This window comes from Eschrichtius robustus, chromosome 19, assembly GCF_028021215.1.
Source record: "Eschrichtius robustus isolate mEscRob2 chromosome 19, mEscRob2.pri, whole genome shotgun sequence".
NCBI classification, from domain to species: Eukaryota; Metazoa; Chordata; class Mammalia; order Artiodactyla; family Eschrichtiidae; genus Eschrichtius; species Eschrichtius robustus.
In genome coordinates, this window is record NC_090842.1 from 2,528,626 (window position 1) to 2,555,717 (window position 27,092).

The 27,092-nt window shown below is 48.0% G+C and overlaps 1 protein-coding gene across 2 annotated transcripts in view; it reads left to right on the forward strand.

The window, feature by feature from the left end:
* ZCCHC14 (zinc finger CCHC-type containing 14) overlaps nt 1–27,092 on the forward strand; it is a 59,113-nt gene that overhangs the window by 20,527 nt on the left and 11,494 nt on the right. For both annotated transcript variants that reach the window (XM_068527517.1, XM_068527516.1), the window contains exons 2-7: nt 4,889–5,012; nt 12,046–12,119; nt 23,218–23,289; nt 25,965–26,074; nt 26,844–26,938; nt 27,020–27,074. In XM_068527517.1, coding sequence (XP_068383618.1) covers nt 4,889–5,012; nt 12,046–12,119; nt 23,218–23,289; nt 25,965–26,074; nt 26,844–26,938; nt 27,020–27,074 — 530 coding nt within the window. The remainder of the gene's footprint in view (nt 1–4,888; nt 5,013–12,045; nt 12,120–23,217; nt 23,290–25,964; nt 26,075–26,843; nt 26,939–27,019; nt 27,075–27,092) is intronic.

Consider the following 27,092-nt stretch of genomic DNA (forward strand, 5'->3'; position numbering starts at 1 on the left):
TTTATTTGGCTGCGTTGGGTCTTCGTTGCTGCATGCGGGCTTTCTCTAGTTGTGGTGAGGGGGGGCTACTCTTTGTTGCGGTGCGCGGGCTTCTCATTGTGGTGGCTTCTCTTGTTGCGGAGCACGGGCTCTATGTGTGAGGGCTTCTGTAGTTGTGGCTCACGGGCTTTAGAGCTCAGGCTCAGTAGTTGTGGTTTGTGGGCTCTAGAGCGCAGGCTCAGTAGTTGTGGTGCACGGGCTTAGTTGCTCCACGGCATGTAGGATCTTCCCGGACCAGGGCTCAAACCCGTGTCCCCTGCATTGGCAGGCAGATTCTCAACCACTGCGCCACCAGGGAAGCCCCTGGATGTAAGTTTATTTACGTACTTAAATATTAATCTTGCTGGATATTTATGTCATTTTTTTTTTTTTCGGCCGTGCTGCATGGCTTGCAGGATCTTAGTTTACCAGGGATTGAACCCATGCCCTCAGCGGTGAAAGCTCGAAGTCCTAACCCCTGGACTGCCAGGGAATTCCCTGTTTTTGTCTTTTTAAAGCTAAGATGAACCTTCTTGCCCACAAACCTTTGTATCGCTGGCTATATTCTTAGGATAGATTCCTCCCAGCGGGATTAGTGGGTCCAAAGGTACAGATGTAATAAAAGTTTGTTACATACACCTAATTGCTGTTGAGACACTTGCACCGATTTGCACTTGCTGGTTGGGGGTGAGATTGCTCGCCTGTGACATGTGAGCATTGCTCGTAAGGGCATTTGTCTACCTGTAGTTGCAGTGTGCTGATCGCTTGTCATGGAAGAGTCCACCTGTAGGTGGAGTGTCTATTTAGAGGGGGAGGCAGCCCCCAGATTCCAGGGACGGGGATGTGGAAACCGTGGGGCTGCCTGGACCTGGACCCTGGGCGTGGTCAGCAGGGCAGCTTTGCGTGCTGCACTTGGGGTGTGGATAGTGGGGTTGAGCACAGACCCTGCCCCCGGATTCGAGGCCGCCCAGGGGAGCTTCCCTGCGGGACCTCGTGGGCGTGTGCCCCCTCCACGTGTCCTCACAGTGCCGCGTGTTGGCACTTGAGCCTGTGTAATGGCCTTCATGGCTGGCTGACATGTGCAATGGTCATAGCAGCCGCTAACATCTCACTGAGTCCTGGCTGTTTTTCCAGCACACTAACTACTTTAAATGCTTTTCATTTAATTCTCACAAAAACCCTACGAACTAGGTGCAGTGGAGGAAGCTGAACGTTTGCCAGATGAAGTTTTGGCCGTGGTGGCATGGTCAGCGGGCTGCGGCCGCGGCTGTGGAGCCGGAGCCGTGCACGAGATGGGGTCGAGGGGCTCCCAGCTGAGGGCACAGCTGGGGCAAAGGCCTCCCGGCCGTCGGTCCCGCCCCCGGTGACCGCAGTGGATGGAGTGGAGGGGAGCCGAGGGGGATGTCACGGCGGTGACAGGAGCCAGACCCCGTGGGCCGTAGGAGAGGCCCGCCGTGAAGGTGAAACGGGAGGTTCACCTTCCCGGCCGGCAAGCACGTCCGGCGTCGTTTAGAAACAGAGCCGGCTGCTTGCAGGAAAAGGGACTTTGAGCCTAATGGGAAACATCCGTCAAGGTTGAGCTGGGCTCTGTCATTGGAGAGCATCTTCTCAGCGCCTTCCCCGCAGCAGCGGAAGGCGACACTGGGAACGGAGCGGGTCTTTATTCTCGCGTCCACCAAGCTGCTGACTGGCCCTGCTTGTGAGCCTGAGTCAGAGAGCACTTGAGCTGAACTGCGTAGGTCACGTGGGGCAAATTAACTTGACCAAAAATAACCCCAGACAGCATTTCTGGGAAACGCAAGTGAAGACAGCTTTCAATGTAAACAAAGGAGCAAAGTAAAGATAAAGGCTTGGTTGGAAAAAGTGAACATTTGGAAGACTAGGAAGAAATGCTTTGGGGGAAAAAGTACCGAGGAAAACAAATATTATTTTTCCAGTAGTTACAGTTTTAAAGAGTTTTCTTTCATGTATTTATGTCAGATGCAGTGCATACATTTTGATGGGGAACTCACAGATTTTCCCTTTCTGTTTGTAGCCACGGCACATTGACCTACACCCTGTAGCTTTTCCTGTGAATCCAGGGAAGGAGCTCGCTGTTCTCCTCTGGAGACAGTCAGACATCTGGACGTGGGGCCCTGGGAGCTTCACGCACAAAACAAAAGAAACACACCAGCGTCCCGGCCGCAGTCCAGAAGTCCTGGTTGGCTTGGCGGGGTGTTGGCCTGCATTCTTTTAGCACCCCGGGGTTCCGTGTGCAGTCAGGGCTGAGAACCCCGTGCGGGTCTGCTTCCCCTGCTTCACAAGCTGCGTTCTCCAACCACAGTGTTAACCAGAGGGGCTGGAGGGCACTTGGTCCACTCTTGCACCCCCCTCCCCACAGGCTGAGAGTCTGGAGGAGGGCGTTGTGCTCTGGCCGTTTGGGCTGTTGCAGGGTGGGCAGGGGCATGTGTGTCTCTGCTTGGGGCAGGGAGGTTCCTCGCTGGCCAGCAGGCCCAGTGTTTCCGTTGTCGGTTGTTGAGACAGCCCAGCCTCTCTCTCCTTAGGGCCAGGACTTAGAATTACTTGCCAGGGCAGCTAAGAGAACACAGGGGTTCCTAGGAGTCAGGTCAGATGGGGGGAGTCTGTTGCCGTTATGTTCAGTGTGTAGCTGAAAATGGGAACCTCCTGAGTTGTTTCCCAAAGTAATATTTACTGTTTGGAATTTAAAATCGTGCTCTTTGAGTAATTACTTGTACCTATTAGTGCTGTTATCTTATTTAATAGGAGAGAAGTTCATTTCTGGAATACTCTGACCATTGGATGATGAAAGAAACTTTGCCACACCTAAAGGAAATAATCCAATTTAGTTAAATTATAAATATAAGTAACTGAAAAATGTAGCTGTCTTGATAACATCTTGGTAAATGTTATCAAATGAATTGACCATTTGGAGGAATACTGGGTGGGGAGGAGCTCTTTCCTTGAGCTACATAAACTTGCAGACTCACCAGACGTGCGGTGAGTTGCTGTCCTTGCGTGGGGTCCTTGCGTGGGGTCCCTGCGTGGCACCGTGCGCAGCAGGGCGCCTTCCTGGCCGGAGGCTGACAGGTGGAGCAGGCGGAGCTTGTTGCGGGCAGCCTGCGGTCTCGCTGCGGCTCCGTCTGTGAAGGCTTGGGTGTCCTGTCTCCGAGATGGCAGGTACAGGCCTGCCCTGCAGGAGTGGTGCCACCTCCACCTGCTCCACTCCCTCTGCCTCTGCCTGATGCCCCAGGCCCGGGGTTTACACAGCAGGGGACGGGGCCGTGCTGCCACCCACCTGCTGTCCAGGTAGCGAGGAGGACCAGGGACAGTGAAGGCCAGAGAGCTTCCTGACACGGGTCAGGGTTAGGACCAGAAGTCATGCTCCACTTTTTCCCAAATCTTCTCCTTTGTTGTGTATGTAGGATGGTGTTTCTCCACCTTTTTTGTTTTTTAATTAATTAATTAATTTATTTTTGGCTGCGTTGGGTCTTTGTTGCTGGGCGTGGGCTTTCTCTAGTTGCGGCGAGTGGGGCTACTCTTCGTTGCGGTGCACGGGCTTCTCATTGCGGTGGCTTCTCTTGTTGCGGAGCGCGGGCTGTAGGCGCACGGGCTTCAGTAGTTGTGGTGCGCGGGCTCAGTAGTTGTGGCTCGTGGGCTCCAGAGCGCAGGCTCAGTAGTTGTGGCACACGGGCTTAGTTGCTCCGCGGCATGTGGGATCTTCCCGGACCAGGGCTCGAACCCGTGTCCCCTGCATTGGCAGGCGGATTCTTAACCACTGCGCCACCAGGGAAGCCCCTCTCCACCTTTTAAAACTCACCTCTTTTGATAAACTTTAAAATTTAATTTTTCTCTACTGTCCTTTGAAATGTTGATGTACATTAAATTGTGAATATGAAGACGTTAAAGCATTGGTCATTTTTAGTCTTCTAAATCCTACAAGTAGTAAATATATTTGGCTATAAAATTTTCAAATACTCGTCATTATTAAGGGGAAAAAAAGAAAGTTATTGCACCCTCCCTACCCTGCCCAAGAAAGCCTCCTCTCATTTCTTGAAGTCACTTAACGGTTACCAGTTTGCCGTATCCTTCCGGGCCCTGTTTATTTACACATGGACACGTTCACTGTAACCCTGAGACGGGAGGGGGCACGGGACACTCCTTCTGGCTTGTTTTGGACACTTGGTCTAGGTGAGCTTTTCTTGCCGTGCAGAGTGGGGATCTGTGGGCGGCAGTCCTTTGTTTATTGGGTCTCTATCAGTAGCTGTTAAGGTGTTTTCAGTATCGTGCTATTACCAACGCTGCGGTGAGCGTCCCGCCCCACATCTTTCTCACGTGTAAGTACTTCGTATGAAAATTCCCAGAAATGGAATTGTAATGTAATTTTAGAATCTGCTTTTTTAAAATGTACTCCCAAATAGATCAAGTTGTATTCTGTTCTTTACTGGGTTTTTTTAAGAGCATTTTATTATTTTTTTTCAAGATTTATAGAAGGACTGTATTAAGTCCTGCTGTGTAATTAATATTATAGGAAACTCTGTGATTTGAAGAAATAGAAAATCAGGTTGTGCCTCAGATATAGGTATATGATTCCTGATGGCTTGGTTAACAGTTTCTATCCAGCGAGTGAACCACTGGCACAAGACTTCCACGTTTGCTCAAACTTGGGATGTTTTTAAGTTTCAGTGATGAGGAGTGGGTTGGTGAAATTTTTGTCTTTTGCCGGAAGTGCTTTATAGTTGCACTAGTAATACACATTTTATAGAAAAGTTTGAAGCTACAATAAACTTAAATGTCTTTTAAATAAAAATGGAAATCATTCCATATGAACTACATGGAAGAAAATAAGATGTTTCTATTTTTGTCCCCTGAGGTCACTCCCAGGACAGAGACCCCCGTCAGCAGTGTCGGTAACAGTTTGGAGAATGCCCTGCACACATCCGCCCATTCCACTGAGGAGTCGCTGCCCAAGAGGCCTGGAGGGAAGCACTCCAGAGGTGAGCCCTTGGTCCGCAGGGTCAGAGGGAGGAGCGTCGGATGTAGGAGGAGACGTTCGCAGTGGCATTTGGTTAAATGCTCTCAGATCTTTGGGGATGCTAGTCTTAGTAAGATGTACTATTTTTCTAAATTCTGCAAGTTACGCACGAGTGGATCTCGGCTGTAAACATCTCACATCTTGATGTTTATTAAGGGGGAAAAAGTGAAAGTTGTTGCGCCTCTCCCCGCCCAACACTGCAGTGGGTCCTGAATTCTAGGGCAGCGCCGTCCTGTAGCGCTCTGTGCAGTAACAGTATGTTCTCTCTGCACTGACGCGGTCGCCACCAGCCACGCGTGCCTTCCAAGCCTGGAAAATGTGGCTCACGCGAGTAAGGGCCTGAACTTTTAGATTTATCTCATGCAGTTGTACTAGCTCAGCGTGGACAGTGCAGCTCTGGAGATGGCAGGGCACGTCTGGGAGGAGGCCGAGCTCCCTGGTTCTTGAACGTCTGGCTTTGTGCAGCCGCACTAGACAGAGTCGGGCTGGCTGTCCCCCGGCCAGCTGTGTGGGGTTTGGGGGGCTCGCTGGGGAGAGACAGGGCTCTCTGGGCCTCCTGGTCTAGAGCCGGGCGTGGGTGCCTGGAAACGCGCTCGGTGTCGGTGGGGGGAAGATCGCCCTCCTAGCAGCCCTGGGAGCGTGTGGTCGGCTCACTTCTGCCTCAGCTGGAGGGTCAGTCTTTCTGAAGACACAGCAGGACCTCAGTTTCCGGGTGGGTGGTTGTCACTCACTCGCTCAGAGGGACTTCTTCCTTGCATGTGTCGTCCAGGGAGGAGCGCCTCCCGATGGGGCGTTGCTTCCTTTGTCCCCAGCCTGTCCCCGCACCTTTGGAGCCTGTGTCCTGCAGTCTTAAGGGGAAGGCCTTTCCTTCACCATTGTGCTTTTTCCTGTAGGCACAATTGTCAAGACCCCCTCGTTCCTGTTTTTTAATATGATTGCCAGTTGAACGGCTGTGTCTGTCACTCTCTTGCCGATGTGCCTGGGTGCGGGAAGGCAGATCTGTGGTAGGGCCGCTATTGTCTGCTCTCAGACATCATAATGCTTAGAGAGTAGTCAGCCAGACCTTGCTAATTATCTACGGTATTCTCCAGCCAGTGGTCATGGGGATGATGGTCTCCTCCGCCCAGAAATTGACCAGCAAGTAAACCTGGTTTTGTTGTTCGCACTTTCCCCAGTGCCCTGTTACTGCTCTTCGCAAAGTCTGAAGCCACTCTGAGCATTATTAAAGTTTTCTTGCTGTCTTTTCTGTATCCCACTTCTGTTGTGGGTTGTCTCTGCTTCTTAGAAGTTTTCAGTGACACAATTTAACTTGTAAAGAGGTCAGACTTTTGTATTTCTTCAGTTCTGAAGCTCAGGGGACAGCAGTAAGGACAGTCTGACGCCGACTGCTCTTGTCAGGTGGTGTCCAAGCTCGTTACATACATTAACTCATCTGATCTTCCTAAGAACCTGTGGGGCTCAGGTATAAGCTGGTTCATTCTAACAACAGTCCCCATTTCACAGACAGGAGAACTGAGTCACAGATAAGCAGCGTTCCTAAGATAAGCTGGGATCCCAACCCTGAGATCCCAACACTTGTGTTAGAAGAGAATAGAAAAGGAAACTCAAGTACACATGAAGTGAAAGCGTTACCTTTTTCTCTGTACTATTGATTGCGAAGATTTTCAGGTACAGCCTTCCTTGGGAAGCCGCTTGGAGTTTGTGGAAGCCCGCCAGGTGATGCCGCAGTCCCACGGAGCTCGTTTTGTTCAGGGATTAAATAACTGCGCCCAAGGTCACGGAGCTGGAAAGTGTCACGTTTCAGACAGCCTGTATGACTGCAGAGCCCCTGGGCTTCCCTGGCCCTGCCGAGTGGGTTGTGGGCCTGTCCTCTCTGCCCTGGCCTCCTGTCACCCGTCTCTGCCACCACACAGCTTCGTCCAGCACAGGTGCTGGCATACCTGGGCCTTGACCGCTGTGTCGCTCTGCCCGCTGGGCCCTTCCCTTTGAGGTCTAGCCCCACAGCACTGCTGTGAACTGTGTCATTTTTCCATCACTTACGGCTGCTCCTGTGCCTCGTGCGTACTAAGGCTGAATAAAACATTTGCCTTAACACATAAACAAGTGACTTCCTCAGGCCCCTAGATTCAAGTGCCGTTATCACCAACCATTCCAATGGAGTGTGTGTTCATTTCCTATTTTTGCTACTTTAGAAATATGTTTTATCAGCTTTATGTTTTCTGGATCAGGTACTGCTTTTGTTTCTATATTTCTGGAGAACTAACAAATTAATGCAAGGTAGCTAGATGATAAAAAATAAAAGAAAAATAAGTTACAGAGCTCTTAAATATAACATGACCTGAAAAGATGTAGGAAAGAGGATCAGTTTAATCAGCATAGTAGTGAATGTTCGAATTTTAAGGACAGTTAAAAGAAGCAGCGTTTTAAAAAATTATTCCCATTAACACAGACAACTAAATGAAAGTGAGAAAGTAACTTGATATTTTAGGAACATCATTATTCAACTGAGACTTTTAAGAATACAGGTTTTCAATTTTTAGATGAAAACTAGCTTTCAATAATAACAATTGTAAAGCTGGAGGCATCTCAAATATTAGTCTGGTTCAGTTTCTCTAAGTATGAAGACACTGAGTTCTGTTGTATAGCACTTGAGAGAAGAAGGTGTTGTGCTGGAACATGATTGTTTTCATCTTTGCCTTTACTCATGAATAATACCCTCTTTACTGTGCTTTCTTTTGGCACAGTTTTGGTAATTTTTGGTTTCTTGTTATTGAGTGTGCAGAATTAAGCTATTTAATAAAGATACTTTGAAATCAAGTAAAACACATAATTGGCAGAAAACTACCAACCACCCAGTTTTTTCCAGAAGACTTTAGGGAAAATGTTCCAAGAGAGTGCCGCATTCTTGGGGCATATTAAAGCCATCATCTCTAGGTGTCGTGTTCTCTCAGTATGAGGTGGCCATCAGCTCCTGGAGATCGTTTGAAGGCCCTTGGTGGCCCTTGGGCTGTGGCAGTTAGGCTGAGCGAAGGTGGCCCTTAGGCTGTGGCGGTTTTAGCAGGAGCTCCCCGGGCTGAGGTCCGGGGAGTGGTTTTCTGGTCCTGGCGGTGTCTGCTGGAAGTCGTCTGTGACTCCGCCAGACCCCGCTCAGGCCTTTCGGGATGCTTGTCTGGGCTGTTACTACGGGGCCTTTTGCGGTCTCTTCTACGCACATCTCCCTCCCTCCCTCCTTTTTCAGTTACGTTAGTGTTCTGGTTTTTAAATTAGGCATTGATCCAATTATAAAAATGGTAGTTCAGTGCAATTACACATCTTAGTGAAGGCGGTGTGCTCTAACTTGTAAGATTTGAGGAGAATTCCTAGTGTACATCGTGAATAAGAAAAGAAGAAAGGTTTGAACACACGAAATGTTAAAAGCAAACAGCACACCACCTTGCTCTTTGCATCTCTATGTGAGAGCAGGCTGGTGGCCTCAAGTCCCGGGGTCCCAGCCCTGGGTGCCCTGCCCTGAGCCTCTGCACAGTCTGGACCCCAGCGAGGCTCACGTCCTTCCCAGCCCCCTAGCGCTCTTCCCACCGCGCCCCTTTGGGCTCGGGGTCTTTCCAGTTGGTGCTAACCCTGTCTTTGGATGTGTTCTCTCCCTGCAGGTGATGGTTTGGTATCTAGCCCCTAAAGTTGACACAAGTTTGCTGGCACTTTTCAGAAAGTACTGGGACTTCGTGTGTGACAGATGACACAGTCTACAGGGCTCACGAGGGTGTTGGGAGGGAAGGAGGCCGCATTATCTACCAGTAGACTTTAAGTGGGTTGTCAACAAATTTGTATGCGTGTAGGTAAACACTCTAAAATTATGAAACCACATTACAGAAATTTGGCAGGGAAACTACCCATAACTCCACAACCAAACACAATTAACCCTATCATTTTTGATAATTTATTTTTAGTCAATCTTTCTTTAACATTTTAAACAACTATAATCATGTTATACATACAGTTTATAATTTTTCAGGTAATATTATAAGCATTTTTCCATGTTTTTATTTTTATAAACATAGCCTTTAGTAGTTCCAAAATCGAGAGTATGCTTACACACCTTTGAAGCCCAGTTCAACACCCCCAGCCGCCCCTTGTGTTAGCCACCGTCAGCACTCTCATCTGCTACAGAAGTCCCTCTGCACGTTCTCTCCCCCCCCCCCCGCCCCCGCCCCCGCCCCCGCCCCAGCAGGCCGTCCTCCCACCCTCAGAGCCCCGTGTGGCCACACAGTGGGCATGGCACCAAGAGAAAAGCAGCAGAACTCGTCGGCCGGCCGGCCGGCCGTGTATCTGGTCCGGAGCCATCCTGGCAGTGCCGGGGCCGCTGCAGCTGCCTGCAGAGGGCCGATGGCGCGGACACAGAGCACCGAGTCAGGTGGGCTGGTGATTTTGAAGAGGTCTCGCAAACGTTTCAGTCCTGTGGTCCAAAATGCCTCTTTTATTTGAAAACAGCTGAGTAACATTCATCTGCTTTTCACATTTTCCTGTCCAGATATGAGTCACTTCCCGCTTTCAGTCCAGTTGGGGTTTTTTCTTTTTACTTTTTTTTCCCATAAATGCTCATACTCAGTCCTGGAACTTTTAGGTACACGTTGGTGTTCTGTGGCCTGGGAAAATGCCGAATAACGTTTTTCTGTTTTCATTGACTTTGTATATTCTGTTGTTTAAAAAAGTAAAGGATCTGGATTAGGGTGAGGTCATTGTGGGTAGGTTTTTAAAAATAGTGATTGGGAAAACATAAGAGCTGTTTATTTGCTGACAATCTGACTGGGGAAGTCAGACAGGAACAGTGAGTAGTTTCACCGAGTGAGGTCGGGCAGTGCACAGCTGCTAAATGGAGTGTTTTCTTTGTTTTGCCAGAAAGGAGGAAAACGTTCTTATTTTTTTCTTTAGAGTAATTCCTTCCTGTGAGATGCTATTTTAAGCTTAAAATACTCTAAACCAAATGGGTTCTAGTGTCTCCCAAGATCCATATCAACCCTGATGCAACTTTATAAAATTAGGGAGACTCATGAGAAAAATTCAGGGCGTGAAAGGTCTTTTCCCCAACAGGCCGTAACCTCTGTGAGTGCGAGAACCCATCGACGGCGCTGGTCGCTGTGTGCCCAGCCCTTGGAAAATGGCCCGGGACACAGCAGGAGCTTTGTAAGACGAGTTGGTGAATGAACAGTTGTTGGTTTAGGGCAGGGATTGGCACCTTTTTTTCTGCAAAGATCCAGAAAGTCAGTATTTCTGGCTCTGGGAAGCGTGCGGAGTCTGGGGCCGGGCTCTGACGTCGTGGGGTGGAGAGCTCCCATTGACGGTACGTCTGCCCACAGCGTGGTTGTGTGCCCCGGAGCCCGTTTACACAGACAGACAGGCCGAGGGCAGCCTGCAGCCTGCCTGCTTAGAACAGTGCCGCCCAGTAGAGCTCCCTGGGATGACCGGGCTTCTGTGTCTGCTGCAGTATGGTAGCTGCTAGCCACGTGTGGGAGCGCTTAAAATGTGGTTAGTGCAACCGAGGAGTGAGATTTTTAATTTTCTTCAATTGTAATTAATACCAACTTAAGTGGTCCCGTGTGGTCAGTGGCTGCAGCAGTGGGCAGTGCAGCGTTAGAACCTTCCCAGAAGCCCGGTGCACAGAGCTGCTCGTTGCTCCCTGGGGTGCTCAGACATGTTAGGGGAGGAGAGAGTTCTGTGGCCAAAGAAATTGAGAAATTATGGTTTAAAAATGTAGATTTATTTGTTGCAGGACTTCTCAGAGCCTTTAATCTGCTAATGTACGTGGGCAGCCTACAAAAAAGGAGTTTCTCAGATTTTCCCTCCAAACTTTTGAGCACAAAGCTTTCTGGGGGTGGCCCGGAGAAAACTATGGAAGGTGTGGCCGACCAGGAGATGGGGAGTCTGCAGAAAGTGTAACTTAATAGCTTTAATAAGTTATGTTGAGTGTGTCATGCTAGACAGGTTTTGAAGATTTGTAGAAATCCCCATGGTGCACAGCCAAGGGACCTCTGGAAATATTGGGGAAAAATAGTGCAAGAAGGTGTGTGTGCTGTTCAGAAAGTAAAGCCTCCCTCATTTGCCAGGGTCTTTGCATAAGAGCTGACTGCCCGTGCCTGCCCAAGGTTCATAAGCTTGAAGAACCAGTTAACTCGATACTTGAGAAACTTTAGTATTTGAATCAGAAATAGGACATACGTACCTTAATGTGGTTTGGGAGTTTGGAAACTACATCATGTTTGATAAGTGCTGTTTTATTTTCAACAAATATTTGTGCTCAAATATTTGCATCTTAACGCTTAAGGGCTTAGAAGCTTAATTGTATCGGTTTCTTTTTGAGGAGAAAAAAAAATGCACCCTTGCCTGTGAAAAGGGAGGTACGCAGAGGGGATGGCTCTGGAACTCTCCAACGGCGACGGCCCTTTCTCATCCCTGTCCAACTGTGCAGCTGCGGCCTCTGCCCATCCTTGCTCTGTTTTGCAGAGGCAGTGTTAGGGGTCTGCAGGGTCTCCTCCGCAGCTGCTCTCCTCACACCTCCAGCCTGGCTTTGTCCTAGAAGGAGGAGACGAGGAGATGCCAGTGAGAGGTTCTGGGCAGCTGTGTCTCCGAACAATCTCAGTGGAAAACGTTGAGCATTAGTTTTTCAGAAACGAGAACAGATCATAACTAATCTTCAGTTATAATTATGGTCTGTGCCCTTGTGCATTTTCAAGCTCCGATCTCTTTCTTTTCTATGATTTGTTTTTATTTTTTGCCTGTTTCTTCTGTGTCACTTTCAACTTCGCCCTCCATTCCCGAGCGAGCTGCCTCCTCGTTCCTGGCGAGCTCACCCACCGCAGAGGAGACGGGGCCAGGCGTTGGGAGCCAGACTGTGAAAAGTTGCTAATGTATCGATGCAAACTAATCATGTGTACTTCAAGCTCTTACTTCATTTTTATAATTTTGTTTGTTGTTGTTTTGTTTTGTTTTGTTTACCTTTACAGTGAGTGTTGAAAAGATAGACCTGAAGGGATTATCACACAAAAAAAATGAAAGAAATGTTGAATGTTCCTTTGAGGTAAGATGCTAAGTTTTTTTTCCCTTTTCTCCTCTAAGGGATAGGAAGGAAACATTTACCATGAAGTGGTACTTTTATTTCTCTAAATAAAAGACGAGTTGTTTGCAAAGCACTGTGCCACTGCTGCGGGAGATAGAAGTGGGGACTGGGCCCTGTGGGTGGACCGTATCCACGGTGGGCTTGTTGGGCCTGGGGGGCTGCTCTCCCTGGACCTCAGCAGGCTCCACGAGGGGGAGGGGCTGGGCTCGGGCACAGCCTGGAGTTCGCAGTCCTGTTGTGTCCCTGTTCGCCGTGTGACCGAGGACAATGCTGGACTTCTCTGTGCCCCAGCACCTCCATTCAGTCAAACAGGATGAAGTTTGGGGGAGAATTAAATGAGACAGTTCATTCAAAGCGCTCAGTACAGGGTCTGGATATAGTAAGTGCCTGCAAAGATGAGCTGGTGTTCTTCTGTACCTCCTGGATGACAGAAACTCCTTGGTGTGTGTGGGGAGCATTCTCTAGACTGACATGCTCAACTGCTGGTGGCTGGTCACCAGAGTTGGCTAAAGTAGAGAATTGTGAAAATTGAGGCATACTGTTTATTAGAATTTCAGATCTACGATAACAGTGGCTTAAACAACATCGGAGTGTACAAGGAGTCGGCCCCGGGGCTGGAATGGCAGCTGTGCTCCATAAAATACGTAGGGAGCCAGGCTCCCTCCAGTTGACTGCTTTGACATCTCTGGGAGGTGGCCCTTAGCCTCACGGTCCAATATGGCAGCTAGGACTCCAGCCCTCACGTTTTCATTCCAGGCAACAGGACATGGGATGAAGAGAGTGAAAGGTTACTTTTACCTCTTTTTCATGGAGCATTCTTAAAAACAGCCACTAGAGGGACTTCCCTGGCAGTCCAGTGGCTAGGGCTCCTTGCTTCCACTGCCAGGAGCACGGGTTCGATCCCTGGTCGGGGAACTAAGATCCCAGATGCCGCGAGGTGTGGCAAAAAAAGCCACTAGACACTTCCACTTATGTCTTACTGGCCAGACTTAGTTTCCTGGTCCCGCTTAGCTGCGTGTGCGTGGCTGGCCGTGTCACCAGGGTTCTGTTACTACCCCATCGTTGTGCGAGGTTCTCCTTTGACCACATGCATCGTTGGAAACTGATTGATAAGGAAAATCTGCTTCCAGCTTTACTGGGAAGTGTTCTCAGGCATAGCAGCTTCTGGTTAGTATCTAGTACTTAACACTGTGCAGCTTACTAACTTTTCAAAGAGTGTAGCTACATCAAAACACTTCAAGTACTTTTAATACCACAAGGATAAAACCCTCATTTGATTTGGGAAGTCCTGCATTGTGCAAATCAGTTGTTACTCCATAGATGTGTCTTTTCAAAATGTATGGGAAAGGCTTCCCTTCGGTTTTGGAGGTTGTCAGAGCTTGCGACCAGCACCCAAGTGTCAGCAATCAGAGAACCTCAGGACCCCAGCATCTTCAAGGCCTGCTTGAGTTGGGGAGCCCAGCGAGTCCCTGAAACGCTGGGTGTGTTGGCTCCTCTCCTCTGCAGTCGGCCTCTGGCTGGCGGATATCCCCTGAGGGGCTGGTGGCGGGCGTGGTCCACCTGCACAGGGGCTGCCTGTGTGGGAACTGCTGAGCGTCAAGCCCTTCAGATCCCACACACAGATCCCACTCACAGCCCGTCTGATCAAACTGGGCTTGGACTCGGCCCTGGTCCGCAGCCTCTCTGCAAAGAAATGAGCTTTGGCAGGGTAGACACTTGGCCTCTCGTGGCCCTTCCCCAGAGGAGGGCCTTGTGATCAGGGTCGGGAGGCAGCAGGCTGGCAGGATGGGGCGCCGTGAGTCTTCTGAAAGCAGAGCGGACAGCTGCAAAAGGCGCCTGGAGGCCGGTCGCAGCTCTGAGATAACTGTCCCACGGGTTAACGGGTTCAGTTTAAGACGTTTCTAACCCCAAATGGTTAAGCTGAATGAAGTGTTTTGGTACTTAAAAAGCTTTGGTTATCGGAAAAGCTTGCTTTTTCTGATGTGATAACGGATAAAAGGATTCTGGTGTTTAGGGAAGTGATAATCCTTCACTAGCCAGCAGTCCCAACTCATTTTCTTTTGGGATACTAACTTGATACGCCCTAAGGGATTTACTGCCCACGCTACATTTGTTGATGGTAATTTGAGGCACAAAGGAAAGATACAAGGAAGATTTTTAAAAAACACAACATTTGTTGATGGTAATTTGAGGCACAAAGGAAAGATACAAGGAAGATTTTTAAAAAACACAACTATCTTCTTATTTATAAAGCACACTGTTCATTTGCACAGCTTAAACTGTGTGCTTGTTCTCTGCAGGTGAGTTGCACCTCCTACTCGTAAATAAGTGGCTGCTTGTAGGATACGAATGTGTGATGTGCATGTGCTTAGGTTTGGGACTCCTGTCACACTCGAAAAGTGAAGCGCCTTGTAGTTACATAGCTTCGGGCGTTTAACCGCGGTCTCTCTAGCTCGCTGTGGTCAGGACTACAGTTCTGTAAGAGGGAGAACCTGTGGACAGCGGGAGAACATCACTCCATGTACCTTTAAACTTACAAACTTTCTGTCATCTTACATGACCGCCCGGCAAAAGTAAGTCCCAGTAGCATTTTTCTGTTTTAGAAATCAACAAGACGAGGGGCTTCCCTGGAGGCGCAGTGGTTGAGAATCTGCCTGCCAATGCAGGGGATACGGGTTTGAGCCCTGGTCTGGGAAGATCCCACACGCTGCGGAGCAGCTAGGCCCGTGAGCCACAACTACTGAGCCTGCGCGTCTGGAGCCTGTGCTCCGCAACAAGAGAGGCCGCGACAGTGAGAGGCCCTCGCACCGCGATGAAGAGTGGCCCCCGCTCGCCGCAACTAGAGAAAGCCCTCGCACAGAAACGAAGACCCAACACAGCCAAAAATAAATAAATTAATTAATTTTTTTTAAAAAAAGAAAAGAAATCAACAAGACGATTCTAAAATTTATATGGAGGGAATTCCCTGGTGGTCCAGTGGTTAGGACTCCGCGCTTTCACTGCCGAGGGCGCGGGTTCAGTCCCTGGTCAGGGAGTTAAGATTCCTCAAGCCTCACAGCGCAGCCTGAGTAAATAAATAAATAGTAAATAAAATAAAATAAAATTCATATGGAGAAACCTACAGAGCAGTCCAAACAATTCTGAAACGAAGAAAACACGGAAGACGCACAGTACCTGATTTCAACACCTCGTGTTAAAGGTGCTGCTGAGAGGGAGGAGACGCCGTGCCCCGGGGCAGTGGGGCCCGAACTAGACTCACATGTAAACTCTCAGTTGGTTGTTCTGAAGACTTTAGGAGAATATCCTTGATGGCATTTTTAAAGATTAGATGGTTTTAAAATTTTCTAATTGACTTTCTTCTTTACACCTCTGATGAGATAGATTTCACATACCATAAAATTCATCCATTTAAACCGTTCAGTGGCTTTTTTTATTTATTCAGAATTTTGTAACCATCAGCACGATTTAATTTTAATATTTCCATCATCCCAGGAAGAAGCCCCATGCCCATTAGCAGTCATTCCCACTTCTCCTCCCCAAGTTCCTGGCAAATACTAACCTGCTTTCTGCCTCAGTGGATTTGCCTATGCTGAATATTTCACATAAATGGAATCATACAATATGTGATCTTTGGTGATTGGTTTCTTTCATGCAAATAATGTTTTCAAGGCTTCCCTATGTTATATCATGTATTAGTGCTTCCCTTTTTATGGCTGAGTGATATTCCACCGTGTGGATGGACCACATTTAGTTCATCCACTCAGCAGTTAGTTGATGCACTTCTGGGTTGTTTCCACTTTTTGCCTCTTATGAGTAATGCTGCGATGAACATTTATGTACAAGTTTTTGTGTGGACAAATGCTTTCATTTCTCTTGGATACACACCTAGGACTGGACTTACTGGGCCATGTGGCTTGCAGATATTTTCTTCCATTGGGTGGGAATTTTCTTCATTTTCTTGATGCTGTCCTTTGACACACAAAAGTTTTTCATTTTGATGAAGTCCAGTTTACCTACTTTTTCTTTCATTCCTTGTGCTTTTGGTATTATATTTAAGAAATCGTTGCCTAAGCCAAGGTCACAAAGATTCACTCCTGTGTTTTCTGATAAGAATTTTATTGTTTTTGCTTTTACATTTAGGTCTTTGATTCATTTTGAATTAATTTCTTGTGTATGGTGTGAGGTAGGGGTTCGAATGCATACTTTTTGCATGTGGACGTCCTGTTGTCCAGCACCATTTGTTTGTTTGTTTGTTTATTTTACAATTTTTTTTTTAACATCTTTAATGGACAGCACCATTTGTTGAAAAGACCATTCTTTCCCCCACTGAAGGGTCTTCACACCATTGTTGAGAATCAGTTGAGCGAAATTGTGAGGGGTTGTTTCTGGACTCTCAGTTCCATTCATCTCTGTTGTTGTCAGGCCAGCACTGCTCTGTCTTGAGCACTGTGGCTTTGACGTTGAAGTTGGGAAGTGTGAGTCCTCTTAGGTTTGGTCTTCTTTTTCAGGATTGTCTTGGCTGTTGTGGGGATGCTGCATTTCCATGTGAGTTTTAGGAGCAGCTTGTCAGTTTTGGTGCCAGCACCGGCAGCAACTCAGGCTCCCGCTGCCTGCGGCTCCTTGCAGGGTGGCCCTGGGTGGGCTCCGGGACTGGCGGTGGCGACTGCTCTGTCCCACGGGCCGGGCCTCTTCTGCTTCGGGCTAAGGGCCCCGGACGCCACACCACCCTGGTCAACTGATTGTTGACAAAGGTATAAAGGCAGTTCAGTGAAGAAAAGATGGTCTTTTCAACAAATGGTTCAGGAGCAGATAACCATACGCAAAAAAAAAGGAACCTTCATCAAACCTTACCCTTTATATAGAAATTAACTCAAAACTGATCACAGACCTAAATGTAAAACCTAAAACTATAAAACTTCTACAAGAAAGCATAGGAGAAAAGTTTGTGCCTTAAACAGGCAAAGATTTCTTAGGTAGGATACCAAAAACATGAGCCATAAAAGACAAAATGAATTAAACTTCATCAGAGTTTAAAACTTGCTCTTTGACAGGCACTGAGGAGAAAATTAAGACAAGCCACAGAACTAGGAGAAAAATATTTGTAAATTACATGTCTGATAGAGGATTTGTATTCAAACTATAAAAAGAACTCTCAAAACTCAATGATGAGAAAATAACCCAATAAAAAAATGAACATTTTACTAAGAAATACGTATGGATGGCAAATAGCACACGTGAACAGATGTTCAGCATCATTAGCCATTAGGAAAACACTGATTAAAACCACTGTGAGCTAATACTACACGCCCATCACAGCGGCTGAAGTTGACAGGATGACCACACCAGCTGCTGGCAGGTGTGTGGAAGGACTGCCATGGGAGTGTAAAATGGTGAGATTACTTTGGAAGACAGTTTGGCAGTTTTTTAAAAAGTCAAACATATCCCTAAAATCTGATTCATCAGTCACTCTTCTAGGTCAATAACCAAAGGAAATGAAAGTACATGTTCATACAAAGGTTTGTACACGAATGTTTATAACAGCTTTATTTGTAACGCCCCAAATATCCATTATCAGGAGGCTGGATATACACTGTGGTATTGTAGCCACACAGTTCAGCGTTCAGAATAGAGGAGTGAATTACTGATACACTTGGCAATATGGAGGAAACTGTGTAATTGTGCTGTGTGAAAGAAACCAGAAAAAAAGAGCATACACTGTATGAGTTTGTTTATATAAATTTAGAAAATGCAAAATAATCTGCAGTGACAGAAAGCAGATCAATAGCTTCCTGGGGAGAGAGTGATGGATGTGTTCATGATATTGATTGGAGTAATGGTTTCATGGGTGTATACATATGTCCAAACTGATCAGATTGTACACTTTAAATATGTGCATTTCATTGTCAGTTATACTCAATAAAACCTTTAAAAAAATTACCTGAGGATTGGGACTTCCCTGGTGGCGCAGCGGTTAAGAATTCGCCTGCCAGGGCTTCCCTGGTGGCACAGTGGTTAGGAATCCGCCTGCCAATGCAGGGGACACGGGTTCGAGCCCTGGTCCGGGAAGATCCCACGTGCCGCAAAGCAGCTAAGCCCATGCACCACAACTACTGAGCCTGTGCTCTAGAGCCCACGAGCCACAACTACTGAGCCCGCGTGCCACAACTACTGCAGCCCACGCGCCTAGAGCCCGTGCTGCACAATAAGAGAAGCCACCACAATGAGAAGCCCGCGCACCGCAGTGAAGAGTAGCCCCCGTTCGCCGCAACTAGAGAAAAGCCCGCACACAGCAACGAAGACCCAATGCAGCCAAAAAAAAAAAAAATTTACCTGAGGATTAGTTTTTGTCCACAGAGCCCTAAATAATTAGGATAAATTGTCCTTTAAATAGGTTGTCTTTTGAACGTGGATATACATAGCTGTTGTACTGTGGCCAGAACAATAAAGAACTTTATTAGGCGTGTCTGCCTTACCATGGTGAGATGTGCCCTCTATTGCTAACAGTACAGGAAGACTCGAGAAGCGGTTTTTTCTGAAACCTTTCACTTATTCAAGGAGAAGTCAGCGACTTCCCCCCCCTCCCCTTTTTCTCAGCTTTGTTTATCTCTGCTTTTAGTTTTCATGCGTCATTGTTTTCCAGGATGCAAATGAAAGGTTATTCTTTTATAGGAAGACGTAAGTAATAAAGGGACTAGAAGCGGGAGTTTGAGTTTCCTGTTCTTTCTTTTCATGGAGTTGGTTTTGTTTTTGCTGAAGTTGTAATTACTAGTTACTGAGGAGAGCAAATACAGGAAGCAGATGACAGAATCTTTTAAAATATAAAATTATCTTATATCTCTGTACATGTGAAATGTCCAAATTTTACCAGCTTTCCCAAATTCACTGTTGAATAACTAAAACTTTTTTAAAGTACACTTATTACACACGAAGGACCGGGTGGGAAAAATACATCAGAAGATTACCCAAACGCTTGCAATGCCTGTAGACGGGAGAGTTGTGTTGACTTAAAAGGAACTGTGGAGCAGTACTAATTAAAACACCCATTCTCTTTATGCCAATCTTTGTTAAGAACCCAGACATTACATTTTATTTTAGTGCTATATCCTTTCTTTAAAAGTTTTCCATCTTGAAACAATCTTAACTGCTCTGAATATTTTATCACTATTAGCTAAGGATGAGTCTTGACAACTATTTTTTTTAATTTAGTTTTTGTTTTCATCAGCTCTGTGTGTGCAGAGAGTCCAGTAATTCTGCCCACATCACCCGGAGGAGCAGGGAACTGTTTCTTGTGATGATACACCTCATTGCTCGTATGATAATTAGCCTGACTGTGTGAAGGTTGTTGCTACCCAAGCCATGTGGTATATGCTTAGTACCTTTCCTTTCCGATACTTTATTCTACCTGGAGTTAATTGTCTCTTTTTGTTTGTTTGTTGCTTGTGAACAAGTGCTTAGAAAACAACTTCACCCCTAAAGTTTTCCCTGGTTGTGTTCATATGCGTCCGGCATTCCATAGGTTTCATCTCTGGAGCTACGGCCCTGCTCCGACCTGGACTTGGCCTGGTGCAGTCTCATGGCGGGGCCCCCGTACCATCACCCGCGGGGTCCCTTCCTCCCTCCTGGCTCTGATACCCTGTTCTCAGCTCTTAGTCTTAGCTCATCTATTGTCTTGGGTTAGTTCTGGGTTTTAGTAGTTGTTCTAGTAGCTTCTCAGAAAGGGTCCCGGGGAGGTACAGTTTCTGACTGTCATGTTTGGCATTGTCTTCATCCATCTGACCTGACATGTGACTGGGAATACAGTTCTAGACCAGGCGTCATTTTTCCTTAGGAACTCGGAAGCGCTTCGTATTTACTGTCTTGCAGTGTTGCTGTTGAGAAGCATGGATCTGTTCTGACTCCTGATCCAGTGTTGGCCCTGTTTTATCATTTCTAAAGGTTTTAGGATCTTCTCTCAGTCCCAGGCGTTTGCACATTTCTCAGAGCCAGGCTTGGGTGTAGGTTGTCATCCGCTGTGCTGAGACGCAAGTCAGCCCTTTCAACTTAAGTCCATTAATTTGAGTTCCTTTTCTTCAGTCATTCCTTTTGGTTTCCTCTGTCCTGTTCTTCTCAGTTTTCTTGTTTTGGAACTCCTGCTGTCTGCCTGTTGGACCTCAAGACTGGTCCTCTGTTTTATTCTTTTTTCCTCTATTTTCTTTCCCTTGGACTTGTTTGATCTATCCTATGGAAGATTCCCTCATCTTCCAACTCTTGAATTGAATTTTTCACTTCTGCGGTCCTGTTGTTAACAGCGAAGACCTCTTGTCCCCTGGCAGTTCTTTGTTCACAGCGTCCTCTTCTTGGCGATGCTTTCTGCCCTTAGTTCACCGAGAATATCGCTGATAGTTTTTAGTTTTAAAAACGAGTTTTGAGTGCATGGTCCGTGCCACCTCCAGGCTGCCTTGTTCTTTGTGACTGCTTTGCCTGTCCTCGTATTCGGCTTCAGAGCTCCTCAGAGGTCTGGTGGCAGGTCTGGTGGCGCTGGGCTGCTTGCTCACGTGAGGGCTGTGGCCTGAGCTGCTGCCTGTGTGAGTGAAGAAAACGCTGCTCCCCCTTCTCCAGAGGGTGCGAGAGCTGAGACGGACAGTGGGTCAGAGGAGTTAGACTCTGAGTGTGAAGAAATCCTCAGTACCCTTATCAACTCTGTGCATACCGTGCTTTTTTTTTTTTTTTTTGGCTGCGTTGGGTCTTTGTTGCAGTGCACGGGCTTCTCATGGCAGTGGCTTCTCTTGTTGCAGAGCACAGGCTCTAGGCTTGTGGGCTTCAGTAGTTGTGGCGCGCGGGCTCAGTAGTGGTGGCTCGCGGGCTCTAGAGCGCAGGCTCAGCAGTTGTGGCGCACGGGCTTAGTTGCTCAGCGGCGTGTGGGTCTTCCCAGACCAGGGCTCGAACCCGTGTCCCCTGCATTGGCAGGTGGATTCTTAACCACTGTGCCACAGGGAAGTCCCCATGCTTTTTTGTGTATGTTTAAGATACATTAAAATCCGTCTTAGCAGGTCTCAGTGGCTCTTTGAGCGACTATGGGTGGTAGAAAAATACTGTGCCATCATTTGATTGGCAGTGTTTCTTCTTGGTGGTACATCAGCAGTGGGGTAGCTTATGGTCGATGTTGTCTTGGACGTGGTAGATCACGTGTCTCTAGCCCGTGGCCCAATGCGAGGCTGCTGTCCTGTGCCCCCCCCCGCCCCCCGTGCCCCTCCAGGGGCCCGCCCTCTCCTCTGCCTCAGGGGACCGGGTCAGGCCAACCTGCGTCACCTGCAGAGCGGAGTGCTGCTGAAGCCTGCTGGTTTCCAGTCCTTGCCCTTGGTTGGAGCAGCGAGTCCTTTTGGAAGTCAAAGAAAAATATACCAGGAGCAGACAACCTAGAATAGTTGTGCCTATTTAAAATATATAATTGTCGGGGAAGCAGGTTGTCTGTTTCAGCATAGAATGGTGTGTCCATGCTGCGCTCACCATTTGGGTATTGGACTTAATGCTTTAGTTGGGTTAGGGTGCGTTCGTGCCACGTGACATGCGGCATATTTTACTTTGAAAACCACCATGTCAGCAGTACTTTGGGTCATACATCTAATGCTAGAAAGTTCTCACCTTTAATCATGGATGTTACTGGTGTTTTATGTGGGTAGCAGCTCACTCTCCCCCAAACTTCTTTTTAGTGTTGTTAAAAGATTTAATTATTTCAGACAGAAAAAATGGTGTAGGTACTTTCATTTTAGTATAGGTAGATCTTGGATGGCACAGCACATTCATTCAAAAATGCCAGCACTTGCCGTGATAAATTCTGGGAGGCATAGGGAATTCAGAGATGAAGAAGAGAGGAGGTCCCTTTCCTTGATTGGCTTGTATTTTGTGGGGGCTTGAAAAACATACCTTAGTAATTGTTATGTGATGTGACAACCACCAGAACAGAGAGGAACTCATGTGAATTTCAACGGAGAGGAGAGGAGAGGAGAGGCGGCCAGCCCTTCAGGCCCCAGAGACCGTCAGCAAACGCCATGGGCTGTTTCTCGGAAGATGAAGGCCAGTGCGGGGTGGGAGGAGAGCGTGAGAGTTGTTTGGTGTCTCCAACCTCTGTTTTCTCTAAATCAGTGTACATACAGTGCTTTCCTATTGGTGATAAAATACACTCAGTCATTTTATTTCCCGACTTGAAATCCTCCAACGCTTCTCCTGGATTTTAGGGTAACCGTCTTCGTTCGTGGTTTAGCCCTTCTTGTTCTGGGCCCGGCTTCCCTCCCGTCTCGTCGTGTCCCCTCTGTCCTTCTCGTGCCTTCTGAGTTCAGCTCACACTTTCCTCAGGGCAGGAAAGCCCTCTGCCCCGGGGAACTTACAGTCCGTCTGTGGAGTCGTGAACTAAAACTGCCTGCTGTCGTAGGTGCAGGAAGGAAAAAGAGACACACCGGGCTTTGTAGAACATCCAGAAAGACCCTTCTGATGTTTTCTCCCTGAATTCTTCCCCCGCCCCCTGTGATGGAGGATGTCCCCCGCTCTTCTGGTACTGACTGCCCTGGCCTGTGTCACCCCCCAGTTCTGTCAGATTCCTGAGGGCTGGGACCCGGCCTCCTCCCGCCAGCACGCCCCTAGCACTGACACTGAGCACGTGTGGAGTACTTACTGTTTGGACGAGCTCATTTCTGGGAATTTCTTGATTCCGCATCCACGGTTGCAGTAGACTGACCTGAACAGAGGAGGTCCACGTGAGGATCACGTGCTCACACACACGCTCGCAGTCGGGGTCGTCAGGGTCTTCCTGACGCCTAGAGGAGCAGCCTTAGGCTCCACGCTTGAGTGATACACTGATCTTTGAATAATTGCGCAAAACAGGAAGTTAAGCTTTAATGGACTTGAGTTACGTGAACATTCTTTCTGTAACAAGCCGAGGGGTATATGAACGCTCCATGCAAGAGGCGCACTAGGGCTCGTCCCACTACCGCGCCTGTACCGGCCACGAATCCCTGGACAAGTGTGTTGGGAATTAAGTATGTGGCATCTGTTTTTAAGGTTTGTTTGTTTATTTGTTTTTAAGGTCTTGTGGTCTGATTCTTCAATAACATCAGTAACCAAATCTTCCTCTGAAGTGACTGAATTTATTTCAAAGGTAAGGTGATTTAAGGGCTCTTACAAAAATTAAAAGGGTCTCATTCCCCACGGTCCACTGGACTGCCAAGTAATTTCCATGGTTGCAGCCTTCAGTGGGTGCAGTGTGTGCAGTGCCGGGGATTCGTGCTCCGACAGCGCGAGTGGTCCTCAGGGCCACGGTCCACACTCCTTCCGGTTGCGGAGAACGAGATGGGACAGAAAGATGCGAGTGCGAAGGTGCCCAAGGGGTGTTTGGCTGGTGGTGGTTTGTTAGTGCTCAGCCGAGGCTGAGGGAGGGGCTCACGTGGCACGGCAGTGGGCAGACACTTCACCTTTTTCCACCTTACTCCGTTTACATATTGAATTTTCCTGTTTGCTTTTATTTTTTAAAATTGAAATACAGATGATGTACAACCTGTTTGGTTTTAAATTGATTCAACAAATATCGTTTGAACAACAAGCTGCACTACTAAAGAATTACCTCTTTACCCCCATGTACACGTGTTACATACGTACACACCTGCGTGTCTAAAGTCCCCTGGCCTGGCCTGTGCCGGAGCAGTGAGCCACTGTCTTTGCCACAGTTGTGCAGCTGAAGTAGTCACCTTTGTTGTGTGGAATAACATAGCTGAAGTGTCTCCAAAGTGTGGCTTGCAATTTGATTATAAAATTAAGGATATAATCCCGTAGGAGAAAATCGAGTTGATGGATCCTGTTTGAGAAGCTTGGGGAGAAGTTGTTTGAGTGTGCCTCTTATTTAGGCCTGCCATACACTGAAGGATGCCACAGTGCCGTGCTTTCTAGGATTGATTATTGATCCTCCCCGGGGGTTCCCTGTTTCCTCTGCACCACTTAGAACACTGAATTTCCTCTCCTTTGTGCCTATCCTCTTGTCTTGTGAAAAAGCACTTCTCTGGACTCCGCTGACGCTGGCAGACCTTGCCACTCTTTTGTCTGGGTGTTTGCAGTGGCTGATATTCACCTGGCTTTGGGTTCTCTGCCCTTCCTGGTATCTGCCTTGCTGTCTTTCAGTAATTTTGGAAAATTCTTGTCCATTATCTCTTCAAATATTTCTTCTGCCCCACTCTCTCTTCTCCTGGGCCTTGAGTTACGTGTACTTGACCCTGTCTTCAAGTTCACTTATGTTTCTCCTCAGCTCTGTCCAGGTTGCTGATGAGCTGAATTCTTCATCTCTAGTACCATGGTTTTGGGGTTTTTTGTTCTTTTGTTTTCTGTAGCTTTTCCGTTTGATACGTCTTTTAGTAAAGTTTCCATCTCTCTGATGAAATTTCCCACTTGTTCATGCATGTTGTTCATTTTTTTAAACTAAGTCCTTTAGTATGTTAAGCATGGTTATTTTCAAGTCCTTGTCTGATAGTGCCAACATCTGGGTTATTTTCCAGTCTGGTTCCGATGATTATCTTGACAATAGATTCCCCCCTCTTTTTTAATCTTATAATTTTTGACTAAACGTTAGACGTCATGTCTAGAAACGAGCCTGGAAACGGGCCTGCTGCTGAGTCTGTCGGACCAGCGGTGGGGCTTCAGGTTGATCTCATCAGGAGCAGAGCTGGGTTTGGGTTTTGCTGTTGCACCACAGGCCTCAGGTTCCTCCAGGGAGGCCTGCTGGTCCCTTGAGCCTTGAGAGGAGCCTGGAGTGGTCTGGCTTCACCTGTGGCACAGAGGGGGTCTCCCTCCTCCGTTGACTCCTCCCTCCCTGGGCAGACTGCTGTTACTTGTTGCCTGGTGATGGATGTACGGTGAGGGTCGGGGCGGCTCCCCATCCTCCTGGTGCAGCCTCAGCTCTAGCCACAGGGTCACGGGGGGCCTTTCTCAGCATCCCTGCCCCTTCCTTCCCCAGCAGCAGCTGACTCGGCTCAGGAGGGCTTCCTGCCCCTTCCTTGGGGCCAGAGGGGTTTTGTTTTTATCTTCCCCGAGAAGCAGGGTATCTCTGCCCATGACCTGGTGCCGGGAGGACTTTCTCCTCCTCCTGCAGAGGCATGAAGGCATTCTGCCTCACCCCCCAGAGACATGGGGTTTTGCTTGAGCTCTGGGAGCAGGAGCAATCTGGTCCCTCCCCCAGCGGGTTGTGGGCGTTTTGCTTTGGATTGAGAGCAGGCTGCAGGGAAAGGCACGGGGTTTCCAGCCTCACCCCCAGGGGCAGCTCCCCCCCCCACCCCAACCGTGCCACCTGTGCAGACTCTCTCCAGCCTCCCGCCTGTGGAAGGGAGCTCGGGAATGAGGACACAGGCCCCCTGTGTCTGGGCTCCTGGCTGACTGCTGTCTGACGCACACTTAGCCTGTGGGGATGTGTTCATCCCAGCCGACCTCTTCTACCTGCTGGTATGGCAGCCATCTCTCCCTCGTGCTCTGCCACGGCTGAGACAGTTCACGTGCCCTGTCTCCTCAGAGGGGCAGGTCCCTCTTGGAATTCGGTTCACATGGTGGCCTTGCAGCTCAGCCCTCTGGTGGGCTCGAGAGCAGGCACAGCTGTGTGGGGTGTTGATCTTCTTCTTGATGTTGTGGTGGGTTGTTGCCTTCTGCGTCCCAAGTGGACGCAGAACCCCAGATGGCCCCCAGAACCATAGCAGCAGGTGTCAGCAGCCAGTACCTGCCCAAGTGTTTCCCACAGTGAGGAGTTCTGGTTCGGTAAGATGAATTTTGACATACTTCCTGTGCCTTTTCGTCTTTCAGTTATCTCAGCTGTGTCCTGAAGAAAATTTGGAGAAATTCATTCCTTGCTTAGCTGGCCCAGATTCATTTTATGTAGAGCGAAACCACATGGATCTGGAAGCGGACCTGAGGTAATTAATGCTCCTCACCCCACCCAAGGCCACGGGGAGCAGCCCCCCTGCTGCTCCCCCCTGCGGCGCTGTGGCGACTGCCGGCCCTTTGCAGTGTGGGCGGGCCCGGGCGGGGCCAGACGTGAGCTGCCTAGTCATCTGAGGGGCCCCTCAGGCGACATGTGGTCTGCATGGTTCGGGTCTCCTGTTTGCCTCTAGGGATTTTCATCAGTTATGGAGAATTTGAAGCCTCTTAATAATCTAGGCATGATTTTGAGAATATATAAGTGAAGGAATTTCAAAGTGTATGCCACCATTTAATGTAATTTTGACAGTCTTATGAAATAAAATCTGCTTCTGTCCTGTAGTTGAAAGGATAAAATGAGGACCTAATAAAAAGTCTCCTGGGCCCAGTGGCTCTGGACCCTTGATGACGTCCTGGCGCGTTGGTCTTGTACATGCGCACAGAGGGCCCCGGGGACTGGGGCCAACGTCGGAGTGCCACACAGCAGCTGTGACGGCACCAGCTGTGCTCATTGCCCGGGTGGTGGGCCCTGAAAGACTCGATTCATGCAGTGTAACACAGTGTGAATAAGGAAAGGGGCACCAGGAAAAAGTATGAATCATACCAAGAATGAAACTGAATAAAGCAGGAAGAATATAGGTTAAGGCACTTCTGTTTAGTTTTTCTCTGATATATATATCTCTTAACTGAAAATTAAAATTTCTCTCCCATTTACTTTTTTGGTAACACGTTTTAATGCTGATAAAACCACTCTTTCATTTCTAGGTATTTGGCTTCATTACCTTCTCACATATTAAAAAATGACCATGTTAAGAAATTTTTCAGCACTTCATCTCCCACCCAACAGCTTCAAAGTCCAAGTGAGTTTGTAAAATGTAATTCAATAAAAGTAGAAACATTTTTATGGTCTGTAAATAAATTATATCTATTTTAACTTGTAGGTCCTGGCAACCCTTCCCTGTCTAAAGTCGGTACCATGATGGGCGTGTCTGGAAGGTGAGACTTCTACCATGT